Source organism: Podarcis muralis, chromosome 7 (genome assembly GCF_964188315.1).
Source record: "Podarcis muralis chromosome 7, rPodMur119.hap1.1, whole genome shotgun sequence".
Taxonomy (NCBI): Eukaryota; Metazoa; Chordata; class Lepidosauria; order Squamata; family Lacertidae; genus Podarcis; species Podarcis muralis.
The window spans coordinates 45,721,479-45,742,628 of NC_135661.1; the positions used below are offsets into that span (position 1 = coordinate 45,721,479).

The 21,150-nt window shown below is 45.9% G+C and overlaps 2 protein-coding genes across 3 annotated transcripts; one reads left to right on the top strand and one right to left on the bottom strand.

Annotated features, from left to right (window-relative positions):
* Nucleotides 1-563: 563 nt before the first annotated feature.
* Nucleotides 564-12,204, bottom strand: LOC114602006 (uncharacterized). The gene is made up of 7 exons (XM_028739712.2): nucleotides 12,098-12,204; nucleotides 7,717-7,818; nucleotides 5,894-6,877; nucleotides 5,327-5,539; nucleotides 3,262-3,474; nucleotides 1,691-1,908; nucleotides 564-1,526 (listed from the first exon to the last, which is right to left on the bottom strand). The coding sequence occupies exons 1-7, from the start codon at nucleotides 12,122-12,124 to the stop codon at nucleotides 1,352-1,354; spliced, it is 1,932 nt and encodes a 643-aa protein (XP_028595545.2). The 5' UTR covers nucleotides 12,125-12,204; the 3' UTR covers nucleotides 564-1,351.
* A 90-nt stretch (nucleotides 12,205-12,294) lies between these two features.
* TMEM208 (transmembrane protein 208) lies at nucleotides 12,295-19,846 on the top strand. Of its 2 annotated transcripts, none has more exons than XM_028739706.2 (6): nucleotides 12,295-12,440; nucleotides 13,636-13,731; nucleotides 16,118-16,177; nucleotides 17,254-17,390; nucleotides 18,363-18,447; nucleotides 19,224-19,846. In XM_028739706.2, the coding sequence occupies exons 1-6, from the start codon at nucleotides 12,435-12,437 to the stop codon at nucleotides 19,359-19,361; spliced, it is 522 nt and encodes a 173-aa protein (XP_028595539.1). In that variant the 5' UTR covers nucleotides 12,295-12,434; the 3' UTR covers nucleotides 19,362-19,846. The 2 variants fall into 2 exon arrangements, with proteins under 2 accessions (XP_028595539.1, XP_077787844.1); XM_077931718.1 differs by lacking the exon at nucleotides 12,295-12,440 and adding an exon at nucleotides 13,523-13,540.
* Nucleotides 19,847-21,150: the final 1,304 nt, after the last annotated feature.

Below are 21,150 nucleotides of genomic sequence, written 5' to 3' on the forward strand. Positions count from 1 at the left end.
TTCTCTGGTTTGGGGCTCACAGTCTCTGAAGCTCAAAATAGGAGGGCTCGGCCCTGAAAGGAAACTGCAGCCGTGGCTGTCTGCACGAAAGAATGAAGTGGTTTTCAAGAGGTCAGAGGGCCTAGATTTAAATCTTTCAAAAATAGGTTATTCAACACTTGCACATGTGTATAACAGAGAACAGCTTTGATCACTGTGGAGGTGCAGGAAATGCCTTGTGGGCAAGGTGTGTGTGACTGTATTGCAGAGCATTGTCATACAACGCTTAGCTGGAGGTGCAGCCTATTAAAAGGAGCACCCAATAGGTTTTAGAGTCCTGATTGGAACCCAGTGCCATTATAGTTCCTAAACTGTGTGCTGGCAATGGAGATTGATCCATTAGAGCAAATGACCCACCAAACTGAGTTTGACCTCTGTGAGCCCCTGCCTGCCTGCTTTCCTACCTGCAGTCAGTCCAGGGGGTGGCACTGTCTTGGCAGCTTCTTCCTTCTCAGTCTCAGTCAAGGAGGGCAAGTCAAAGTTTTTCAGGCTGCCGTCTCCATTCATTTAAAATCCAAAGTATGTAAAACAGATACTAAAGTCCTTTATTAGTGCAGTGGCTTTGGTGATGTTTATGGAAAACCCTGTTGCATAAGCATAGTGCATTTTTCGAAAAGATGAGTGGGAGGCTGGCAGGGCAGTGGCTTTCTCACCTTTATATTGTTTGCAGGAATGCACAAGAGGAAAAGTTTTGGTGCCTGAATATGCCATGGACTGCTTTTGTGGGAGTGACCTCCCACTGTCTCCATGTGTACCTCTAAAACTAGCAGCTGTGTACCAGGGGGACCCAGAAAGAAGAAGTCTCCCTAGATGCAATTTTCCAGCTGATTTTTTAAAAATCCCTTTCACTGACAGGGATGTTGCAGCTGCTGAAAGCAGGGGTGCAAATTAAGTGCTTGGCACTGGCTGTGCCAAAGATTACATCAGCAGCCATTACCGTCTTGCCTTATGGTTGCTGGTTACTGTTCCTGCTAGCGTGGGATCTGCTGTGCTCCAGGCAATCCCTCCCAAAGCCCAAGGTGCACTTCCCCATTCTGCTTGCGGAATGGGGGTGATGGGAGGCTTGCGCAACAGCCAGCTCCTCCATTGAGGCAGGCTTGGGTGAGGATGCCCCCTCTATAGGAAGAATCGGTCCATTTTAGGGACCCACTCAGTGGCAGTGGCGCAGCTGCATTTAACAGTAGGCCAGTGGGACTACCAAGACAGGAACTGTTTCCCAAGACAAGTCCCCTATTGCCATTGAGGCAGCGTGGGGAGGGAGAGCCAGCTTGACCGCCATTTATCTCTGGGAACTCAACCTACAAAGTTTCCATCAGAGAGTGATGGAAAGGTCTGCTCCACCCACAAACCGTGACTGGATGCTAGTCTGACTCTGCAGCGGGAGTTGCGACTGGAAATGCTCAACATCTGTCATGCTGATCTTGCTGCACATGGAGACGTCCAAGCTCTTCAGTTGCTGGCACTCCTGCCCAATGGCCTTCAATGTCCTGCAAGGGAGAGTTCACCAGTTGTTGATGGTCTCTGCCTCTCTTTCAGTCCCTCCCAGTCAGCCAGCCATGCCTTGAAGGAACTTTCAAAGGCCTGCCTCTGGCTTGCCTTTACCTCTCCTCTCCACCTGCCAGTGATCTTTGCACTCTGCAGCTCTACTCACCTGGGAGTCAGCTGGTTGCAACCAGAAAGGATGAGATGCTGAAGTCGGTGCAGGGAGCCAGCTGCTTCCATGAAACCTTTGTCGGTAAGGTTTGTGCAGTGACTTAGCGTGAGGTTCTCCAAGCTCTGGCAGTTTTGAGCGATGGCTGTGAGGCTGGTGTCTGTGATGTTGGTCACAAGGCTGAGGGACAGGCGCTGCAGCTCGGGAAAGCTGATGACCTGAGGAGGAATAACAGAACAAGGACAGGAAGTTGGGTGCCCTGCCTGGGCACTGTGATGAAGGGTGCCCAAAAGAGCATCCTTGCCCAATGGCTGTAAAAGCTTTTGCTCTGCCATTGGCCATGCCCAAAGCCATTCAGGGTGGAGCTCCACACCAAGAAAGTGAACATGGGGACTGCAGTGTGTAGCAACCGAGGAAGAGAACTTCTTTCAGAGCCATTCTGGGGGCTGAACAAGATGCTTAGAAAGATAGCGAGTTGCAGGCTTCTTGGAGTGTACCGCTTCAAAGTGCAGTTGCGGATGGGACCACATGTGTACAAATGCTCTCCCAGGTCAAAGCCTTTCTATGTGTAGAAAACAACCACATCAGAAAGATGACGACTGCTTGGAACTGTTCTCCCTGACACGCTAGTTTTTAATGGGCAGGGAGTTTTGGGTAGCTTGGTCAGGTCTCATATAAAAGAAGGAAGTAGGAGCTTGAACTTTAAAGCTCTCCCTCCAGCCAAACTGATTACATACCCTGTGACGTTCCTTGCATTCCTTTTTGGATTTTCTGCAGAACGTGACCTGTTGCCAACCCGTTTAATCCTCCCACTTTTTTTATGCCTTGACAAGTTTCTCTCCATCTGTGTATCAAACCACTTCCTCTTCCTCCGTGACCCACTTTTCTAAAGCCTCTTCTCTAAAGCCTCTCATTCTCTCCATGGTTGTGTGGCCGGTCCCTCTACTCACTGACGTCTCACTACCCACACATTCTGCTCTTGCTTGCCTAATGTCAGTCTACCTGGAAGCATTACATCCCTCCCATGGCCTGTACTGTTGGTGCTCCATAGATGTTTAATTTGAACAGGTGCCACTGAAAGGGCAGGGCACACAGCTCAGTAGTACTAGGGCATCTGTTTTGCATTCCAAAGGTCCCAGATGCAATCATTGACAATCTTATGTCAGATAAGAAAGACTCTCGAGATGGGAAAGACTCATGCCTGAAATCTTGGGAGAGCTGCTGCCAGTCAGTGTGAACCAGGGATGGGAACCTGTGGCCCTCCAAATGGTGTGCTGGCTGGAGCTGATGGCAGCCCAAGAACATCTGAAGAACCACCAGTTCCCCACCCCACACTCACCAAGAGGGACAAATGGTCTGACTCTTGAGTAAGGCGGCTTTTGACGTTCTTATGGTGGTACTCCTGCTACCCTGAAGCCAAGGCTGTAGGTGGTTTCTTTTGCAAGAACACTCTGGTTCATAGGAATTTGTCTATGGCCGGATCATGTGTCCCATCTAACAAAGCACCTACTCTGCCACTAAGCAGTGGTCTCCCCATAGCTGTCTGTATTTGCAAGCTGCAGTGTCCAAACCTTAGCTATGCTTGCATCTGTGAGTTTCGTGCAGGCTGTCAGGTCAAGTTCCTGAAGACGAGTCAGGGCATTCAAGGAGGCTTTGTGCTTCTGCTGAGCATCCTGCTTGCTGAGGTCAATAAGGATCTGGGTGTCCTGCTCCAAATCCTGTGGAGGTGGTTGGAAAAATCCCATGTTGCCAAAGTTCCTGCTGAACTTTGGGCCAGCATCCTTCTGTCAAGGCAACAGAATGAGGGATTAAAAGGAAGCTGGGACCATCTCGAGACTCTCTGTTTCCTGTCTGGGTAACACAGGTGAGGACCAATGCTGTGGATTTGAGTAAACTAAGATGCAACAGATGTTACACAGTGAAGCCTAAGGCTGTGGTGTGAAAGTAGCTCCTGACCCCTCTGTTTAAACAGCCTCCCAAGGCTCATGCCGCCTGTAGTTTCTTGTGTGCTGTACTTCACAATAAGCAGCAGGGGGCCACGAGACAACAGGAACCAAAGAGCCAACTAATCCCAGCGTTCTGCTTACGATAATTCACCAAGGAGGCTCACAAGCCTGATATGAATCTGAAGGCCATTTCCTGTTTGTCTAAGAATAAAAGGCAAACTACTTTCAAACCTGGGGGAATCCATTTCTACTGTCCTAGTTAATAGCCCTTCTAGTGTGGCTGGTTGGGAGGAAGGCAGAAAGGCCAACACCACTTAGAAATGCTAACGAATAATAAGTGGTATAGAAATGCCTTAAATAAAAATAAACAAATTCTAGGTGGAGGCAGAGCCAAGTAATTCTCGTTTTGCCTGCAGAGCTCTACAACGGCAACAGTGAGACTAAGGAGGAGGAGGCTGACAAACCTGAACTGAAGGCTGAGAGCAGATTGAGTTGGGGGGGGCAGTGCCCCATTTGCCCTGATGAACCAGCCTCCACTGAATCCTTGACAGATAAACTCACCCCACCCCAATGCAATCTATCATTGTGGGCATCACTGTAAATAGTTTCACTGAACACTGTATATTTTGCATTCTGTGAAATGCTTCCTTCTCTTTGCCTTGAATTGCCCCGGAGACAGCAAAGCACAAGGGAAGAACTACCTGGCCACTGGGAGGTTATCTCCCCTGCTCTGCAGAAACAGGATCCTGGCCATCTGGAAGATCAGTCTGGCCCCACCCATTGGCCAGAGAAGTGGCAGCAGCAGGAATCTCTATCTGCCCTCCCTGCCAGAAAGAACACTCTGCTTCAGTTGCCGTGGGACCATAAAAAATATTCAAAATGAATAATAGATCACAGACTTTTGATTAATCTTGGGTGAGTGAGTGTCACTTGTCACCTCTGGAAAACCAGACACTGAGTACCCAGTGGCCACATAACTAGCCAGCATGCCAGAATCGCTGTTCTTGGGATTAAACCAAAATAGTGCCAATACCTAGGAACAGCTGAGTACTACAACTTAGAAAACTGATAAACAGCCACCAGTACTTTCCGCATCTGAACTGGGCAAAGTTTTCCACACTGGCTCTGAGAAAGCAGGTACCTTTTCCTTTGGAAGGCTCCTGCCGTGATGACAGGAAGATAAAACTGCAGGGTCGCTTCTAGTCACTGCAAGCTGTGCAGCTCAGCACGGGGCAGGGTATGTAGACTGCAGCATCTGGACTGTGGCAAAAGTTTCACCCTGGAAAGGAGCAACTTCTGGACAAGCTACCAGTCTCTTCTCTGAAGCCCTGTTCACCACAGACAATGTGCTCCCCTATTCCAGGACAGAAGGTTGCCCCTGCCAGTATGCCCAACCTCAGCGATCTCTTTATTAGTCCAGTAAAGACAAGAGAGTTACAACTTGGGCTCCTGGCCTCCAGAGAGGCAGCAAGAAGCAGATCTGACCAGTTTCCCTGCCCTTCTCCCAGCTAAAAGAACAAATTAAGCACTGGATTAAGAGGAAACAGCTTCTTATTATGGGCCTCTTTGGGGAAAAAAGGGAGGGAAACCACATCAACAATAATCGGAGTATCAAAGATACTGCCATTGCACAATATTTCTCCTTTCCCCCACTCCCAGGTCACATAACCAGAAAAATGTCTACTCAAACCTCTCTGGCACGTTCACGCTCCTCTCTGGGCTCCTCAGCCCCCAGCAGGCCCCAATCCGTCAACTCCTTGCACCAAGCCAAACGCAGGACTCTCAAGAGCAAGAGGTGTGAAGCGATTGCTTGGATGCTTCTGTTAGTGATGGACACGCAGGAAGAGAGATCCAAAACCCGAAGGCTCTTTAGGCCTTCAGCCAGTGAAATGACCAAGTTGTCCTGCGGAAGAGGGGGTGGGAAATGTTTAGTTGAAGGCTGCATGCACACCACGTGTTTAAAGCACATCCCCACTTCCAGCCAGGAATTCTGGGAACTAGTTTACCCCTCACAGAGGCTCCATTTGCACTATACTATTAAAGCAGTATCATACCACTTTAAACAGTCATGGCTTCCCCCAAAGAATCCTGGGAACTGCGGTTTGTTAAAGGTACTGAGAGTTATTAAGAGACCCCTCGTTCCCATCCCAGAGTTCCCCGGAAGAGGAATTGATTGTGAAACCACTGAGAATCGTAGAGAATTGAGCAACATCTGGTAAAAGGCTGCTAAATAACAAACAAACGCCTTAGAACTTACCCGTAGTAAAGAGCAGAAGGCAACGTTCAGCAAGACCAGTTTGGGCTGTCCCTTCATAGTCCCAAATGCTCTCACCAGCTCACTGCACCTCATGAGGCTGCATTCTGAAACATCCAGGCTTTGGAGCTGCTTCAGGTGTGAAATGCCCTGGAAGCCGGCATCGGTGACACGTGGCAGCTTTCCCAGACACAGGTGCTGAAGGGACAGGAGCCGGGAGGTGATGACAAGGACAGCCCGGTCAGACAGCTCAGAGCAGCCACTCAGGTCCAGCACGGTCAGGTGGGGCTGGTGCTGACACAGGATGCTCACAGCCTCATTGGTTAGATCCCGGCAGGCCTGCAGCACCATCTCCTGCAGGCAAAGGTTCTCTACCTGCACCAGGGACTTCATCGCCTGGCTCGAGATACTGGTGCCACTCAAGTTCAAGGCCTTCATGGTGCTGGCTCGCTCCCGGACGAAGTGCAGGAGGTTGCGGAAAGACAGCAAAGCCGAGGAGTTGTAGTTACTAGAGCCGTAGTAAGTGTCCACCTCGAAGGTAATGTGGCAGCGGGCGAGGGAGAGCTTGGCCAGGGATGGACAGCAGCTGGCCAAGCGGTTGAAGGTGAGGTCAGACAAGTATCGCACACCGGACAGGTTCAGCTCCTGCAGGTTGATCAATGTTTCTTGGGCTTGCAGGAAGGTCTCCTCTTTGGAGAGCAGGGTCCCGGACATGAAAAGGCTGTTGCAGCCACTCAGATCCAAGGCTGTGAGGCGGGGACAAGCAAGAAGGAGCTCACTGAAGTTGGCCTCCGTAAGGCTGCTCCCGTGCAGGCACAAGCTGCGCAGGTGAGGCCCAAGGAAGCTGGCAACGGACTTGATGACGTCCCGGGAAGTGGTGGAGCCATCCAAGTTGGTCATCCTGACGCTGCACACGTGCCTTCGGGACAGATTCTGGATTGTCCGGAGCGAGGCAGAGGTAGCCGGGATGTTATAAAATATGCTTTCCTGGAATTTGAGAGGGACTACATGGTGAGTTTTTAGATATGAACCAAGAGACATGGCTTCAATTTTTTTTCCCCAGTTAGCAAAAGAAGTACCCTGGGATGGCCAGGGCAAGACACACCTGCTCTTTCTTGGCCTAATCTACTTTGCAGGACTATTGTGAGGGTAAAAAAACCCAACATTCACTTCCCTGAGCTCCTTAGAGTAAGGGTCAGAGGAAAGAAAGTGTGACAAATCTCTCTCAATCTATTTTTGTTTGTGTTCTTTTGTTGTAGCAGCTCCAGTGTAGCCTGTGTTGTGTATATTGCTCTTGAGGGGACTTGGGGATGGATGAGCCTGCCTTTGAGGAAGGACCATGGCTTAGTGGCAGAGCACCTGCTTTGCATATAGAAAGTCCCAATGTCTTAAGAACATAAGAAGAGCCCTGCTGGATTAGGCCATCTGGTCCAGCATCCTGTTCTCACAGAGGCCAACCAGATTCCTCTGGGAAGTCTGAAAGCAGAACCTGAGCACAACAGCATCCCCCCCCCCCGGCGTGTATTATTTGTTTACCCTACACTTTTCCGTGCAATTCTCCACCACTTCCTAACTACAAAAGTCTGCTGCCATTGTTTTTTAAAAGTGGATCAGTTACAGTACAGTGAGAGAATGCTTGAATCCACTTTAATGACGCAAACCTAAATTTCCGGTATTGCGCTTGAATCCTTCCCGCAAAATACCGACAGTCTGGAGGTGACTTGTGGCTTAGCATTATGTCTGAAATGGGGCTATGACTCTCCCGCAGGGCAGCCCTGTAAGAACAGAGGAAGTATGGGTAAGACACCAAAGCAAGAAGGTGTTACCTGGCGTAAGGTGTCCTGGGCTGCGAAATACCATGTTTGATTCACTAGAGAGGCTTCTTTCCTATCTGCGATGGGCAGGAAGCTCAGGATATAAGTGATAATCTGCAAGGAAGAAAGAGAAAAGCTTTGACAATAAGTGCAAGCTTGTTTTTCAGCAAAAGGGCACGCCAATTTTAAAAAGGCAATTTAAATTGCAAGGAATAAGAAAGGCCAATTTTAATCAAGATTCCCATGTGTTTTTCTGGACAAGTGAGGATACTAATTCAGCTACTGAAACGGTTCAGATGGGTTTGCAGCCTTTGGCCTCCCCAGTACCTTAATTAAAAATATCTGGCCATCCAGCTCATATCCTTTCTGTGCAACATAATTATATCTGATTAGAGAGAAGAAATGGGGATGTAATTGTGAAATTAATGGAGCAAGATCTGGCAAATTACTGGGCGGAACAAAAACATTTCTACAATACGTGGGAAGAAAATATCTGTGCTGTTTGGCTGATAGAATCATAGAATCATAGAATTGTAGAGTTGGAAGGGATCCCAAGGGTCATCTAGTCCAACCCTCTGCAGTGTAGAAATCTCAGCTAAAACATCCATGACAGATGGCCATCCAACCTCCAAGGAAGGAGAGTCCACAACCTCCTGGGGGAGGCTGTTCCATTGTCAAGCAGCTCATACTGTCAGAAAGTTCTTCCTGGTGTTTAGTCAGAATCTCCTTTCTTGTAACTTCAGTTTGAGTCCTACCCTCCAGAGTAGGAGAAAACAAGCTTACTCCTTCTTCCAATATGCGAGATAAAGGAGCAGTGTTTCTACCACAGAAAAGGAAGCATTACATCATTTCATTGGCTTAAGGAATATGGGAAGTCTGAGGTAAACTGAGTTGAGGAAGAGGTTGGAAGGGAGGTAAAGTTAGTAGGTAAAGTAAAATGTTTATGTATCACTTGGGAAGACGGGTGAACTAATGTCAGTGGAAGAAGCAAAGATCACCAGTGTCAGAGCAATGATTCTTCAACATCAACTTTGTTGGACTGGTCATGTTGTTTGGATGCCTGATTATCGTCTTCCAAAGCAACTACCGTACTCTATTCCCAACTTAAGAATGGAAAGCGGAATGCCAGTGGACAACAAAAGAGGTTTAAAGACACTCTCAAGGTAAATCTTAAAAAATGAAGTATAAGCACTGATAATTGGGAAACACTGGCCTGCGAGTGCTCCAATTCAAGAATAGCCTTTAACAAAGCCGACATGGACTTTGAAGATGCAAAAGGGAGAAACGAGCTAAGAGGAAGGCACGTTTGGCAAATCCTCACCGTGATCAACTCCCATCCGTAAACCTATTTCCCCACTGTGGAAGGACAGGTGGATCCAGAATAGGCCTCCACAGTCACTTACAGGCACACTGTTAAGGGCTACAAGTGATCGCCAAAGAAGAAGGGAGGGAGGGCAGGTATTCATCATGAAAGAGCAGACTCTTTTGCCTGCTTGGGTGAAGGAAGTATTCTGCAAGTGGCAATGTCTGCTTTTTCAGTTCAACTCGTCTATAAAAACCCAGGCATTACTGACCCTTGTCAAGGTCGCATATTATAAGGCTATTAAAGCAGTCAATGATTGACTTGGAGTTGATCGTACAAAATTGAAACAGGAAAACTTGTAATTGCCATCCCTGAAGAAGGCATTTTGACTGGATGCATTGGGCTTTTTGAGTCTATAAATCCTCTTTTATGTACCAGTGAGAAGCCAACATATATTTTGCCCTTCTCTGGATGTTGCTGTGGTTGCCCTCCTTTTCTTTTTAGAAAAGATTTATAATTTTCAGACCAGGGAGTAAAATCTCTTTATGAGGTGGAAATTGAAAAATCAACTTCTGAGACATGGTGGTTTCTCTGATAAACAGAGATGTTAAAGCAGCCAAACTATTCTGTGTTTTTATCAGTCTGTCTTTTTGTCTCGTTCATGCCCCTCTTCTCCCTCCAACCACAAGATTTGCTTGGACAAAGCTTGTTTGGACCCAAAAGGATTCCTAGGTGGAAACAACAACAAACTGAAAAACCACCCAAGCTATAATCTGTGTTTTAAAAACCTGTTCCACCTTGAAACTGTGTTGTTGGTATGCTTTTGTCTACAGAGATTATGTTTTTTAAACAATTGTAATTGCCCTCTAGACAGCATTTAAAAAACTAAAAATAAAACATTTTTATAAAGTTAAAATAGTAGTCCAGTAAAAAATGTAAAATAAAGTAAAATAACAAAAAGAAAAACTGTACATAAGAACCCCTGGGTTCATAGCCGTAATAACATAAAATAATGTACATTCTCAAAAGACTACACAATATATTAGATGTTAAAACAAAAACTGGCCTGATGCAAAGATAATACAAAATGAAAGTTATGGATACCAAATAAAACCATATTTCATATGGACTTGCCTTCCCCTAACTGACTTGTCATATAAATACCAATTGGCCACCAAACGGAGGTGAAATCAATAGGTTTAGTTGCATCCTGAAATACCCTTAATTTATGAGCTATTTTTCCAGAAATAAGGGTAAATATTACTTTACTAAACCAAATATTTAATGAAAAACGTGAGGATTCCTTCCAGTCCTGGGATATGGTCAAATGAGAAGTTACAAACAGAAAAAAATATAAGTAGTTCCCATATTAAGTCCGTATTCAACTCATCAAAAATTGATAAAAGACACCATTTGGGGTCTTTACCTATTATTTGAGCTATTTTTGTTGAATAGTGGGTAGACATGGCAGACGACACGGCGATTTCTCCAAAGCAGCTCTTTATTTTGTAAGCTGGAACAGAAACTGAACAGCAAACAGCTCAGCCAGCCTGCTTTTATAGGCAGCCAGCTGTCAACATTGTAGCAACAACAACCCGGGTTTTCCCACCTAAGATAACTGACGTGGACCTGAGTGAAAACTATCTACAGTATCCCCCTGCTGGCCCAGGGTGAGAACTTCAGTACATAACAATTTTCTTCATCATCTCTTTCTATCCCCTTTAAAGAGACTTCCACCATTCAAATTTTTTACCACACTGGAAAAGTGAACTTCCACTGAAGTCAGTTTTTAAAGGAAACCATACAGGCCAGCCCTTCAAACATCATCATTGTGTTTTGTTATAAGAAAAACTGCTCCTTTTTCCTTATGGGGTACCCAAGAGCCCGTATAGAGTCCTTATGTAGGTTATCTATCAGTAGGAGAAGATAACAGAGGCCAACCAGAGAATATTGAGAAGCAAAGCAGCTAGTAAGCATGATCTTTATTAAACAGTTGCAGCAGGGTGCTCACCCCTCAATGCAGGAGGGAGGAGGAACCCAGAACAATGGTGTGCAAGCCCTGTAGCTCAAGACCACAACCATAATCTACCTGTAGGAAATACTGGAGCATCAAACCCAGTCCAAAGCTTTGCTTGCACACATTGTGTTATTAATATATGATGTTCCCATGCCAAGTAAATTATTTTCTTGCCACTGCAAATGAAGTGGGATTTGAACCCCAAAATAACCATGGGACGACGCCCTAGGCCATAGATCTCCTGTGATAGACATGAAAAGGAGCATCATAGTTGAGAGTACTGTACTGCAGTTTGTGGCCCAGGCAGAATACTAGAGTATCCCAGAGGTAATAGTCTCCAAGTGGCAGGGATGTATGACTCAGGATGGTTCAGATCTTACTTTGGGGGAATTTTGGTTCCTTATTCAGGCTGCATCTCACGCACACAGAACCACATTATTTGAATACTGTTCAAGTGGAAAATTCAGGGGGGAAACAAATTCTTTCGTTTTGCAGCACCCTGCACAGCACTGAGTGGCTGGTACTTGTGACCATCCTGAAACCACTTCCCTGGAGCAGCTTTTCTACGTTAATTAAAAATCAAACAATCATGTGGTATCTTTTAAAGCTTCTGAAGAAAGGTTTACAACAGATAAGCTGCGGGCTAGGTACCTGAAGAGCAACAAGAACAACATGCAGAAGATGCCAGATTAAAGTCCAGGCATCATCAGAGAGGGCTGGGAAAGATCCGCCTCTGCTCCTAGGGAACTACTGCCAGTCTGCGCACACAATACTGAGCTACATGGAGAGCAGTTCTCTGACTCGGCGTAAGGCAGCCTCCTAGATTAATAATAAATAAAACCGCAGGACAAAGAGGAAGCTATTAAAGAGGCAAGTATTCCATATGACAAATGAGAGGACGTGTGTGAAGCAGAGTACCAGGCAGGAGGAAAACAATTACGCGCCGACACGTGTTTGTAGACATGTCTGCGCGCACCAACGCGTGTTGAGTTAGGACCTGCGCCCCTCTCCAGTCCCCTTGCAAAGCTGGGGCGATCGTTAGTAGCAGCCTCTTTTCTTCCCCTGCTCCTTACCTCCATAGGCAGCTCGCATGCCTCCATAGCTCCCCGGAGCTCGACCTTGCGGGAAAAGCAGAAAACAAAAGTACTGTACAGTAAAGCCGGCAGGTCAACGGCCAGGCCACGCCCCCATCCCTTCTATCAGCCCCGCCCCTTTCCCCCTCCTCAGCTTCCTCGTCTCTCCATGACGACGGCGCGATGCTTTTCGGGAGTTGTAGTCTTCCAAGGACAGACGTTTGTTGTCCGCGTCTGGCCCGAGCGATGACGTTGTCATCCCTGTGCCGGAAGTCTTGCTGTGCTGACTTGGTGGGTTTTCTGCCTGCCTGTCGTTGGGACTCGCCGTAGAGCCACCATGGCGGTGAGTGAAGGGGCCCGAGCGTGGAGAGCTTTCGAGCGTGTGGGGTGGGGATTTTTGTGCACGGGGGGCCAAGCCTGGCACGGATCGGGGCCGGAAGAAAGTTGTGGGTTCTCTCTGGCTAAATCATGCATACAGGAGACCCGTTGGAATCAATGGAGTTGACTCCATTTATGTCAGCTGGTGTATGTCATGTGCGACGTATTCGGATGCAGCCCTCGATATTTTTACACCCCCATTCAGGATCAGCTTTCATCTCTGCATATTTCCCCCTTTCCTGTGCAGTTTTATTTTATTTTTATTTTTTTAACGTGGTTCCATCCATGTGGCACTTCACAAAGAACTGGCGTGACAGGCCCGCCCCCAAATTTGCATGCAATTTTAAAAGACACATGGAAACAAGCGAAGACGGGGTGGGGGGAATAGATGTATAAGTAGAAAGAGGAGGAATATGTGATTACTCCTGTTAAATGTACAGTACTTTAATGGGCTTAAGGTTGTAACTGGGCAGCAAGGTGTAGTAAATAAAGCTGCTGAGAAACCTTTTGGAATTGTTGGAACCTAGACTACTTAAGGTAAATACTCTCTCCCACTTTAATATTACAATTCTGTAAATTGTAATTGTTAAGTTGTTGGTGAACATATCAGATGACACAGCGATTCTTCAAAGCAGCTCTTTATTCATAAGCTGGAATAGAACTGAACTGAACAGCTAACAGCTCAGCCGGCCTGCTTTTATAGGCAGCCGGCTGTCAACATTGTAGCAACAACAACCCAGGGTTTCCCGCCTAAAGTAACTGACGTGGACCTGAGTGAAAACTATATACATGATACTCCTGGTGGCCAGGGTGAGAACTTCAATACATAACAGTAATAATTCCATATTCTTCGTTTGTTTACCCCGTCTCCATTTCGGAACACTGCCACTTCAGTTTTAGCTTTTGTGCTGGTTCCACTCTACTCTGCGATTCAGAAGTCCAGAGTGTTGGGTTTGGGTAGGAGACACCTGGATTCAAACTGGACAGATTGAACTATTTCACAACCTTGTTGTGCAAGAGAGAAAATAACTCACACAGGCTCTTGTGAAAGATCAGAAAATAAGGGTAATTATTATTATTTTTTTAATGAACTTCCTTGATACTGGCTTATTCAGCACATTTAACATTTGACTCAATCCCTATTTTTCTATTTTTTTCAGCCGAAGGGAAAGGTGGGAACCAAAGGTAAAAAGCAGATATTTGAAGAAAACAAGGATACCCTCAAGTTCTACCTGCGGATCATCTTGGGAGCTAATGTAAGTGTGTGATGCTCTGTGTGTATAGATTCTATACAGTGGACAAGGCCAGCCTGGATATTTTGGGCAGAAAGTATTTGCAGTTCTAAAAAACAAACAACCTTTAGTTCTGAATAGCTTATCTGCTGGTGTCTTTCCCTCCCTTTTTACTTTGTGCAAGGCCCAAAGAAGTAAGAACTGATACCTCACATGCTGCAAGCTGTGAGATACCACTTCTAAGTCTAAAATGTCAGGGTGGGAGAGATAAGGGGAACAGATATTATATGGGTGAGCACTGGATTTGGACTACTGCCCATCCTTGCCCTACGTAACATGGAGTTCAAGAGCCTGCATTGCTGCTGGAAAGCCAGTCTCCTTTTCTTTTTGATTGACAGTTCAGTTTCTTCATGGAAAGGATTATCAGCCTGCCCCCCCCCCCGGAAAAAAACCCCTTCTGGTCTGAGTGTGAGCTATTCATTAGTGAAGCTTGCATGTGGCAGATCCTGCCTACCTGGGGTGCTTGAGACTAGCTGATGGTTGGAGGCAATGTGATTTAGTGATAATCAGGGCCAGAACCTAGGAAATTCAGAATTCAAATCCCTGAACTGAGCCAAGCAACATGTTCAGCATGCAGCTTTTTATTACTGCAAAAAGCAGTCAGAGGGCAGGGGATGTGCATGATCAGAACTGTGGGACAACGGGGTTTAACTATTCTGTCGTAGGCTCCAGTCCAAACAAACCAGCCTATGTCACTGCCTCTCTGCCCCCCACCTTACCCTGTGCCCTGAAGCTGCTGTTTGCCATGGGAGGGAAGCTGTTGAGGATTTGATTTGTTACATTTCTATCCTGCTTTTCATTCAAATGAATCTCAAAGTGCCTTACAAACAATAAATAACAATAACATAATAGAACATGGGTAGGCAAACTAAGGCCCGGGGGCTGGATCTGGCCCAATCGCCTTCTAAATCTGGCCAGAGGATGGTCCAGGAATCAGCGTGTTTTTACATGAGTAGAATGTGTGCTTTTATTTAAAATGCAACTCTGGGTTATTTGTGGGGCATAGGAATTCGTTCAATTCCCCCCCCCCCCAATATAGTCCGGCTCCCCACAAAGTCTGAGGGACAGTGGACCGGCCCCCTGCTGAAAAAGTTTGCTGACCCCTGTAATAGAACATCACAAATACAGCATAAATCATATTAATTAGCAAATCATTAATAAAACAATTACCACCTGTAAAACACAATTAACCAAACAGAACTAAAAAGTAAGATAAACATCATGATTGCAGCAAAAGTCATGCTTTATGATTAACAAATCAATATGGCATTTAGAATCTATAAAACAATATTTACAACATTAACAAAATAGCAACTAAAAATAATAAGCTAGGCATTGTTAACTTCATATACACATACTGCACACTCCATGACTCATAATCTTTCACTCTGTTCAGTTCATTAAAATACACATGTTGTTGGTGTCAATAGGAGATCTTCTGCCAGGGCAAAAGACAGCATTGGAAGGGTGGCTTGTGGTGGGACTATGGCACAAGGGTAAATAATAAAAGCAAGCCAGAAACCAAAGGCTTTTTTATGCCACAGTCCCAACCCTGCAGCTGCTGTTTACATTATTGTTTTTAAAATGCACATCATGTCCAAACCATTTGTTTTTAACATACAGTCAATTACTGGGCTGATCAGAGGGGAGGTTGGAGATGATGCTTTGCCCATCTCACAGGGTTGGTTTGTTTTTTATTGGAATAACCAGGGAGAGGATATACACTGTCCTGAGCCCTTTCAGATCCTACCTTATCTATTCTGTTCTTCTAAAGTAGCTACTCCATAGGCCTTTGCTCGTCATTCTTTCTAAAAAAACAAAAACAACCCTTAGCTATCAATAGCAACAAGACAGCCTGTGCCCATATCTGTCTGGGAGGGAAGGAACTTGGTATGAAGTTGTCACTTCATAAACTGCTGTGCCTGAAGATGGAACGGTGGGTTTGGGTTTCACCAGTGTGGCTTCATTCAGATTTAGATCACACAAGTGGAACCTGCAATAAAACTTTGTAGTGTGGAGTGTTCCCAGTTCATTCCCCCTCCTTTCCCACTCCCCCACCCCAGTTTTTCCCTCCCTGTCCCAAACAGTCAGAAAGTATTCCATAGCTCACACAGCACTCATTGGGCTGTTCTGTGGGTTTCCCTTCCACCCCAGCTTTTTTTTCTAATGGTTTTTGTGTGCTTCTAAAATAGTTGGGGTTCCCCCCTAGTCTGCTGCCTCCTCTCTCTTGTGTGTCCACAGTGTTGTTTGGGCTACAATGGCACTCACCTCCAGAGCTTATTTATACTACATTCATGTTTTTGATGCAAGAAGATTCAAAACTATTCTTTGTGTCATCCCTTAATTTCAGGCAATTTATGGAATTGTTAACTTTGTGGTCTTCTATGCAACAGCCACTGCCTGGAGTTGGGTGAGTCCAAAATGTCTGGCGGGAACTGTGTTGGCGAAGGTGGTATACTCTGATGGTATAAATTGTCATCTCCTGAGGGAAGTGCAATCCAAAACCATGTTGTCTCCCAGCCCCTTCATTTATCCCTGAAAATAATGGCATTTATACCAACAGTAAAAATACTGTATCATTACCATATGTAGCCATATACTGAGTTAGAATATTGAGCCCATCTAGCTCAGTATTGTGTTAGCAGCACCTATGTGACCCCTCTGAGTTACAAGCCTGGTCAGTGTGTATTGAGGGCTTCGGCTGCCCAGATGACAAGACCCCCATCTCAAGCCTTGCTGATGTGGTCCAAAGGAAAGCAGAGTGATGCATTTGGTGCCTGCTTGGCTGCAAGAGTTGCCAGAAGGAGGCATCCAAGGCACCATCCAACCATCTTAGGGACTTCCTTCTGGATTTGTGTAGTGTTTACTCCTTAGCCTTTTCTTCTCCCAAAGATAACCCACAAGGCAGCAGAAGTTTAGGATCAGTTTTCCTTCACTTAGATGGACTACCTTCCCAGGTTGACTAGCCCCAACTGCCCCTTACTTCCCTCTACTACATCATGTGCACAAACCACCTTCTTGACCGTAAAAAGCTACTTAAGGCAGTGGCAATCACCGCATCTGCTGACAGTGATGCAAGTTAAATGTGCATTGTGTGAGGAGGCAGTTTGTCCAGAATCTTCTGCCATTCAGTTTTTTCACTTTCTCCATGCTGTGTATAATTTAAAAAGCTTTTCTCATGTCCTCCTCTTCTCCTCACCCCACCATGTCCTTCATTCCTAAGTTGAGCAAAAGCTGGACAGATGCTGTAGTTGAAAGAGTGCTACAATGTCCCTTTTGTCTCTACAGTTCTGTGGTTCTATGACTTTAAAAGTCTCCAAATGCTTTAGTCCAGGAATGGCTAACCTGTCACACTACAGATGTTTTTGGACTCCCAATTCCCAGCGGTCACACCAAGCATAGCTAGTGGTGTCAGGGATGATGAGAGTTGGAGCCCAGTACCATCTGGGTATCTTTACCTTCCTGATTTTTGTCTTCTCCTTGTAGATTGCATTTGTGTTCAGTTTGCTGATCTACGGGGCCAGTTACCGCTCAATGAGCTCCATGGCAAAGCCTTCTTTTGCGGATGACGGCAGCCTTGCAGATGGTGGAATTGACCTGAATATGGAGCAGGGGATGGCAGAGTGAGTGTCTACACTACACAAGTCCAGGTGAGCAGGATCTGCTGCCTGAGTGCATACACAGATCTCCTTCACCCCTGAGCAGGAAGCATATAAAGGTACTGGTGTCTTTGGGGAGCCATTGGCTGCTTCTCAGAGCTTTGTTCTCCAGCTCCTTCACTGAGAAACTGCGGGGGGAGGGGACCCTTCCTCCTTGTGTACACCCAGTGGTTAAGAAGAATGAAGTTCCTAAGTCCTTCCTTCTCACTGTCCCCTAAAACACGTTGCTGTTCTCACTCCTTGTCCTTTCTGCCATTTGCCATCCCAGTTGGTGCAAACAAATTACAAATGACTTTAGAAATCTGAATGGACTTGATGATGCTTAATATAGATTAAAAAGTATATGATGGTCATTGATTGTAACAATGAAGATTTGAATTTCCTCTAAGGAGCTCAGTTATGCATTTAGAACTGGGATTTATGAGCTGTGGGATAATAGATTTATTCAGATTCAAAGTTCACATTTTCCTTGGCTGTTCTCAGAAAATACTATACCGGATGCCTTTGTTGCCCTGGCACTTCCAGCATCAGTGGCATCGCTAGAGGCGACTGAGAAAGACAGCAAAGCACAGTGGCCTCTTAAGGGATCTTGCTGTGTTTAGGGAGGTGAAGCCAAGAGGGGCAGCATTTTGCTCCCTAGTGAGCAATAAGGTTTTTGAATTGTTATCCCTATAGATTAGGCGAGTGAACCTTATGCGCCAGCATCAAATAGTCATATTTCATGTTGTTTTTAACCAGGCTATTTCTGGAACACACACAGAGAGACCACCACCACTCCCATGCCATCCCTGCCTGCAGCCCCTCTCCTCCAGACTCTATGGCAGAGATGGTTTTCTGTAGCTCTTCCTGCTAGTGAAAGGTTTTGGGACCACAGGGCTAGGCAAGGCTTTTATGCTCTGAACCCGTAAACACCAGCTTCTTCTTGTTTATCCTCAGGCATCTGAAGGATGTGATCTTGCTTACAGCCATAATCCAAGTCCTCAGCTGTTTTTCCCTCTATGTGTGGTACTTCTGGCTCTTGGTGAGTCTTTCTAGCTCCATTGTTTGGTACATAATGAACCTCTAACTTTCCTTTTCCACTGTGTCTGCAGATCCCAGCCACTACCTGCCTGGATCAACCTTATACTCTTATCTGTGTTCAAAACAACGTTTTATTCTTCTTTTTTGGAAACGAATAATTGGGAGAGGACTGTAAAAGGTCATTTCTGCAAAGAGGTAGTCTGTAAATACCATGTCTGTTGTTGGAGGCAATAAAGCTCAGAACCCCAGTTTGCTGGGAATTTTTGGTGCAGGCGTCTGGTTCACCTGTGAGAGCAGCATGCTGGACTAGACGGGCCTTTGGCTTGATCCAACATCTTACGATGTTTGAATAAAAGTCCTAGTTTTTCTCCAGATTCCAGGTGCAAGGAGAACTGTTGAATCAACTGCCCTTCTGATGCTGTCCTATAGAGATTAAGGGGTAGCTTTGAGAAATGAGAATTAGTGTCAGGCTTCTCAATCTTGTTAAAGAAGTTCAGGCCTGGAAGTTCACGCTTATGGAAAAATTGGGTTATGAAATAAGAGTGAGAAGAAAAAACATGACGATAAATAGCTTTTACTTTGTTTGGTCAGACTTCATTTTGCATGCAATGACAAAGGAACATGGTTTCAGACCACCTATTATTTATAGCAACTAATAGAATACCATTCTAGTATGAAAATAGTTAATGGTATATATATATTTTGTAACTTGGGTTGCTGCATACCTGAAGGATCTGTAAAAAAAAAAGATATTTGTCTCTCTCTCTTTTTTTGCAGGCTCCGGGTCGAGCACTCTATCTCCTCTGGGTTAACATCCTAGGGCCTTGGCTCACTGCAGATTCTTCAGCCGCCAACCAAGAGCCCAACGAAAAGAAGCAGCGTCGGCAGGAACGCCGTCAGATGAAGCGTTTTTAGCTGTGCTCATGGAAATAGATATCATGCCACCTGTTGTCTCCATGTGGCTGCTTATCAGGGATGTGATTTCTTTTTAACCAATCAGAAACGTCAGGGGTTTCTTCTCTCTGCTGACCCTCCCCTTCTGTGACAGCAGTTCACTATAAGGCAGGGCTGTGGAATCTGTGTCTCCCCCAGTTGCTGCCAAACTCCACCTCCCCATATTCCTGACCATCGGCCATGCTCCCTGGGGTTGATGGGATTTGGAGTCTCACAGCACCTGGAGGGTCGCAGGTTCTCCATCTGCACTGTAAGGCTCAATTGTTTCAGGGGAACTGTTGCCAGGCAGATACTTGGCCTTCATCTGCTTTGTGGCAAGTGGGGAGGGGACCTCTTGGATGCTGGAGGTGTGTAAATATCTTTATAAAGTGATGCTGTAATATGAATCTAAGGGTGGAGGCACTGCAGAGTTTTAAGAAATGGTTCATTAAAAAAACCCAAAAGGCTGTAAGAGTCTATGAGAGTGCTTGTGGCTGAAGTTGATTTTATATCATCACAACTTGTACCTTTCACATTTGTTGACCCATTTCTAAGTGGGCACAGTAAATAAAACCAAAATACAAAACAAGCAATAAGCTTCCAACAGTCAAAACAATAATTAAAGCCAGAGTTCACAAAAGATTGCATCCCATTTAAGGCAAAGAGAATAAGAGGCTAGTTGAGGTGTTTGAAAGAAGTTCTCATTTAAATCCTGGTGTATTTTTATTTTTAAACTGGCAGGTAGGAACCTCTGGCCGAAAGGTGGTGTGTAAGTATTTCATACACAATTGTATGCCTCCCTGTCCTCTATAACAACAAAGCTGAATTGATGAGGTTAGATGGGCCTCCCTTTGCAGTGAATTTCTGAAACCTAGCACCACTACCCAAAAGACCCTGCACTGGCTTCTTGTGAATCTGACGTCCTTTGATGAAGGAGCTGGAAATCCCTTTTTCAAATCTTTGTGAGTTGTGGATTTGTAGCACTCCTGGAAACGTATTTATTCTTCGGCACAAGGCTATTAGAGCCTCCTTGGAAGCAGGGACAGGGGGGGCAAGTTAAACTAATGGTAAGGACCAGTGGTATCTCCAAGCAAGGAAGAGAAAGGATGGTTGGAGGGAAGACAGGGAACAAGACTGGGCCTGGGGTTGAAGCTGCTTCCTGCAGCGGGAGGGGACAGAGGGCCTGACAGCCTCCCCCTTAAAATAAACCAGCAGCAACAGAAGGTGGAGGTGACCTCCTGCTGGTTCTCCACTTTGGCTTCATAGGAATGTCTTCAGGGGGCTTTGTTTAGGGAGAGGCGCTTAGTATACCTTACTGGTGGCATCTAGCCCCCAATTCAGGGCAGAGTGGTGAGGGGAGCTGTTTTGCAAGAGGACATGGACAGGATGGGCATCACAGAAGTAGCACCCCGCCTTCCTACAGCAGAAATATTAGCACATAGCCCTGCATTTGGAAGACAACAACTGGAAGCAACCATGCTAGGGCATGTTGACCCACTACCCCCAGCTCGCTGCTTCACCCCCAGCCCCAGCTGATTGGAGTGTGAGGCCAAGTTGCTTGAGGGCATTGGAGACATCAGACGCTTCCTGCACTCAAGCCAAACTGCTGGACATTCCCCAAGGTGATCTCCATCAGCTGTCCTGCAGGAAGGATTTCAGGAGAGGCAGCAAAGACCACCTCATGGCCTGCTCTTACTGAACTTTTTCCATCCTCGGCTAAATAAGATCTATGATCAACTGCAGTGTGAGAAATATCCTGGTGACTTTTTAA

Coding starts and splice junctions, on each gene's coding strand:
- LOC114602006 (XM_028739712.2), bottom strand. CDS start 12,124: ATGGAGGCATGCGAGCTGCCTATGGAG. Junction 3,475..5,326: donor AGCGTGAACGTGCCAGAGAG/GTTTGAGTAGAC, acceptor TTGCCTTGACAG/AAGGATGCTGGCCCAAAGTT. Junction 1,909..3,261: donor CAGATGCAAGCATAGCTAAG/GTTTGGACACTG, acceptor ATTCCTCCTCAG/GTCATCAGCTTTCCCGAGCT.
- TMEM208 (XM_028739706.2), top strand. Junction 17,391..18,362: donor ATGGAGCAGGGGATGGCAGA/GTGAGTGTCTAC, acceptor GTTTATCCTCAG/GCATCTGAAGGATGTGATCT. Junction 18,448..19,223: donor TGTGGTACTTCTGGCTCTTG/GTGAGTCTTTCT, acceptor CTTTTTTTGCAG/GCTCCGGGTCGAGCACTCTA.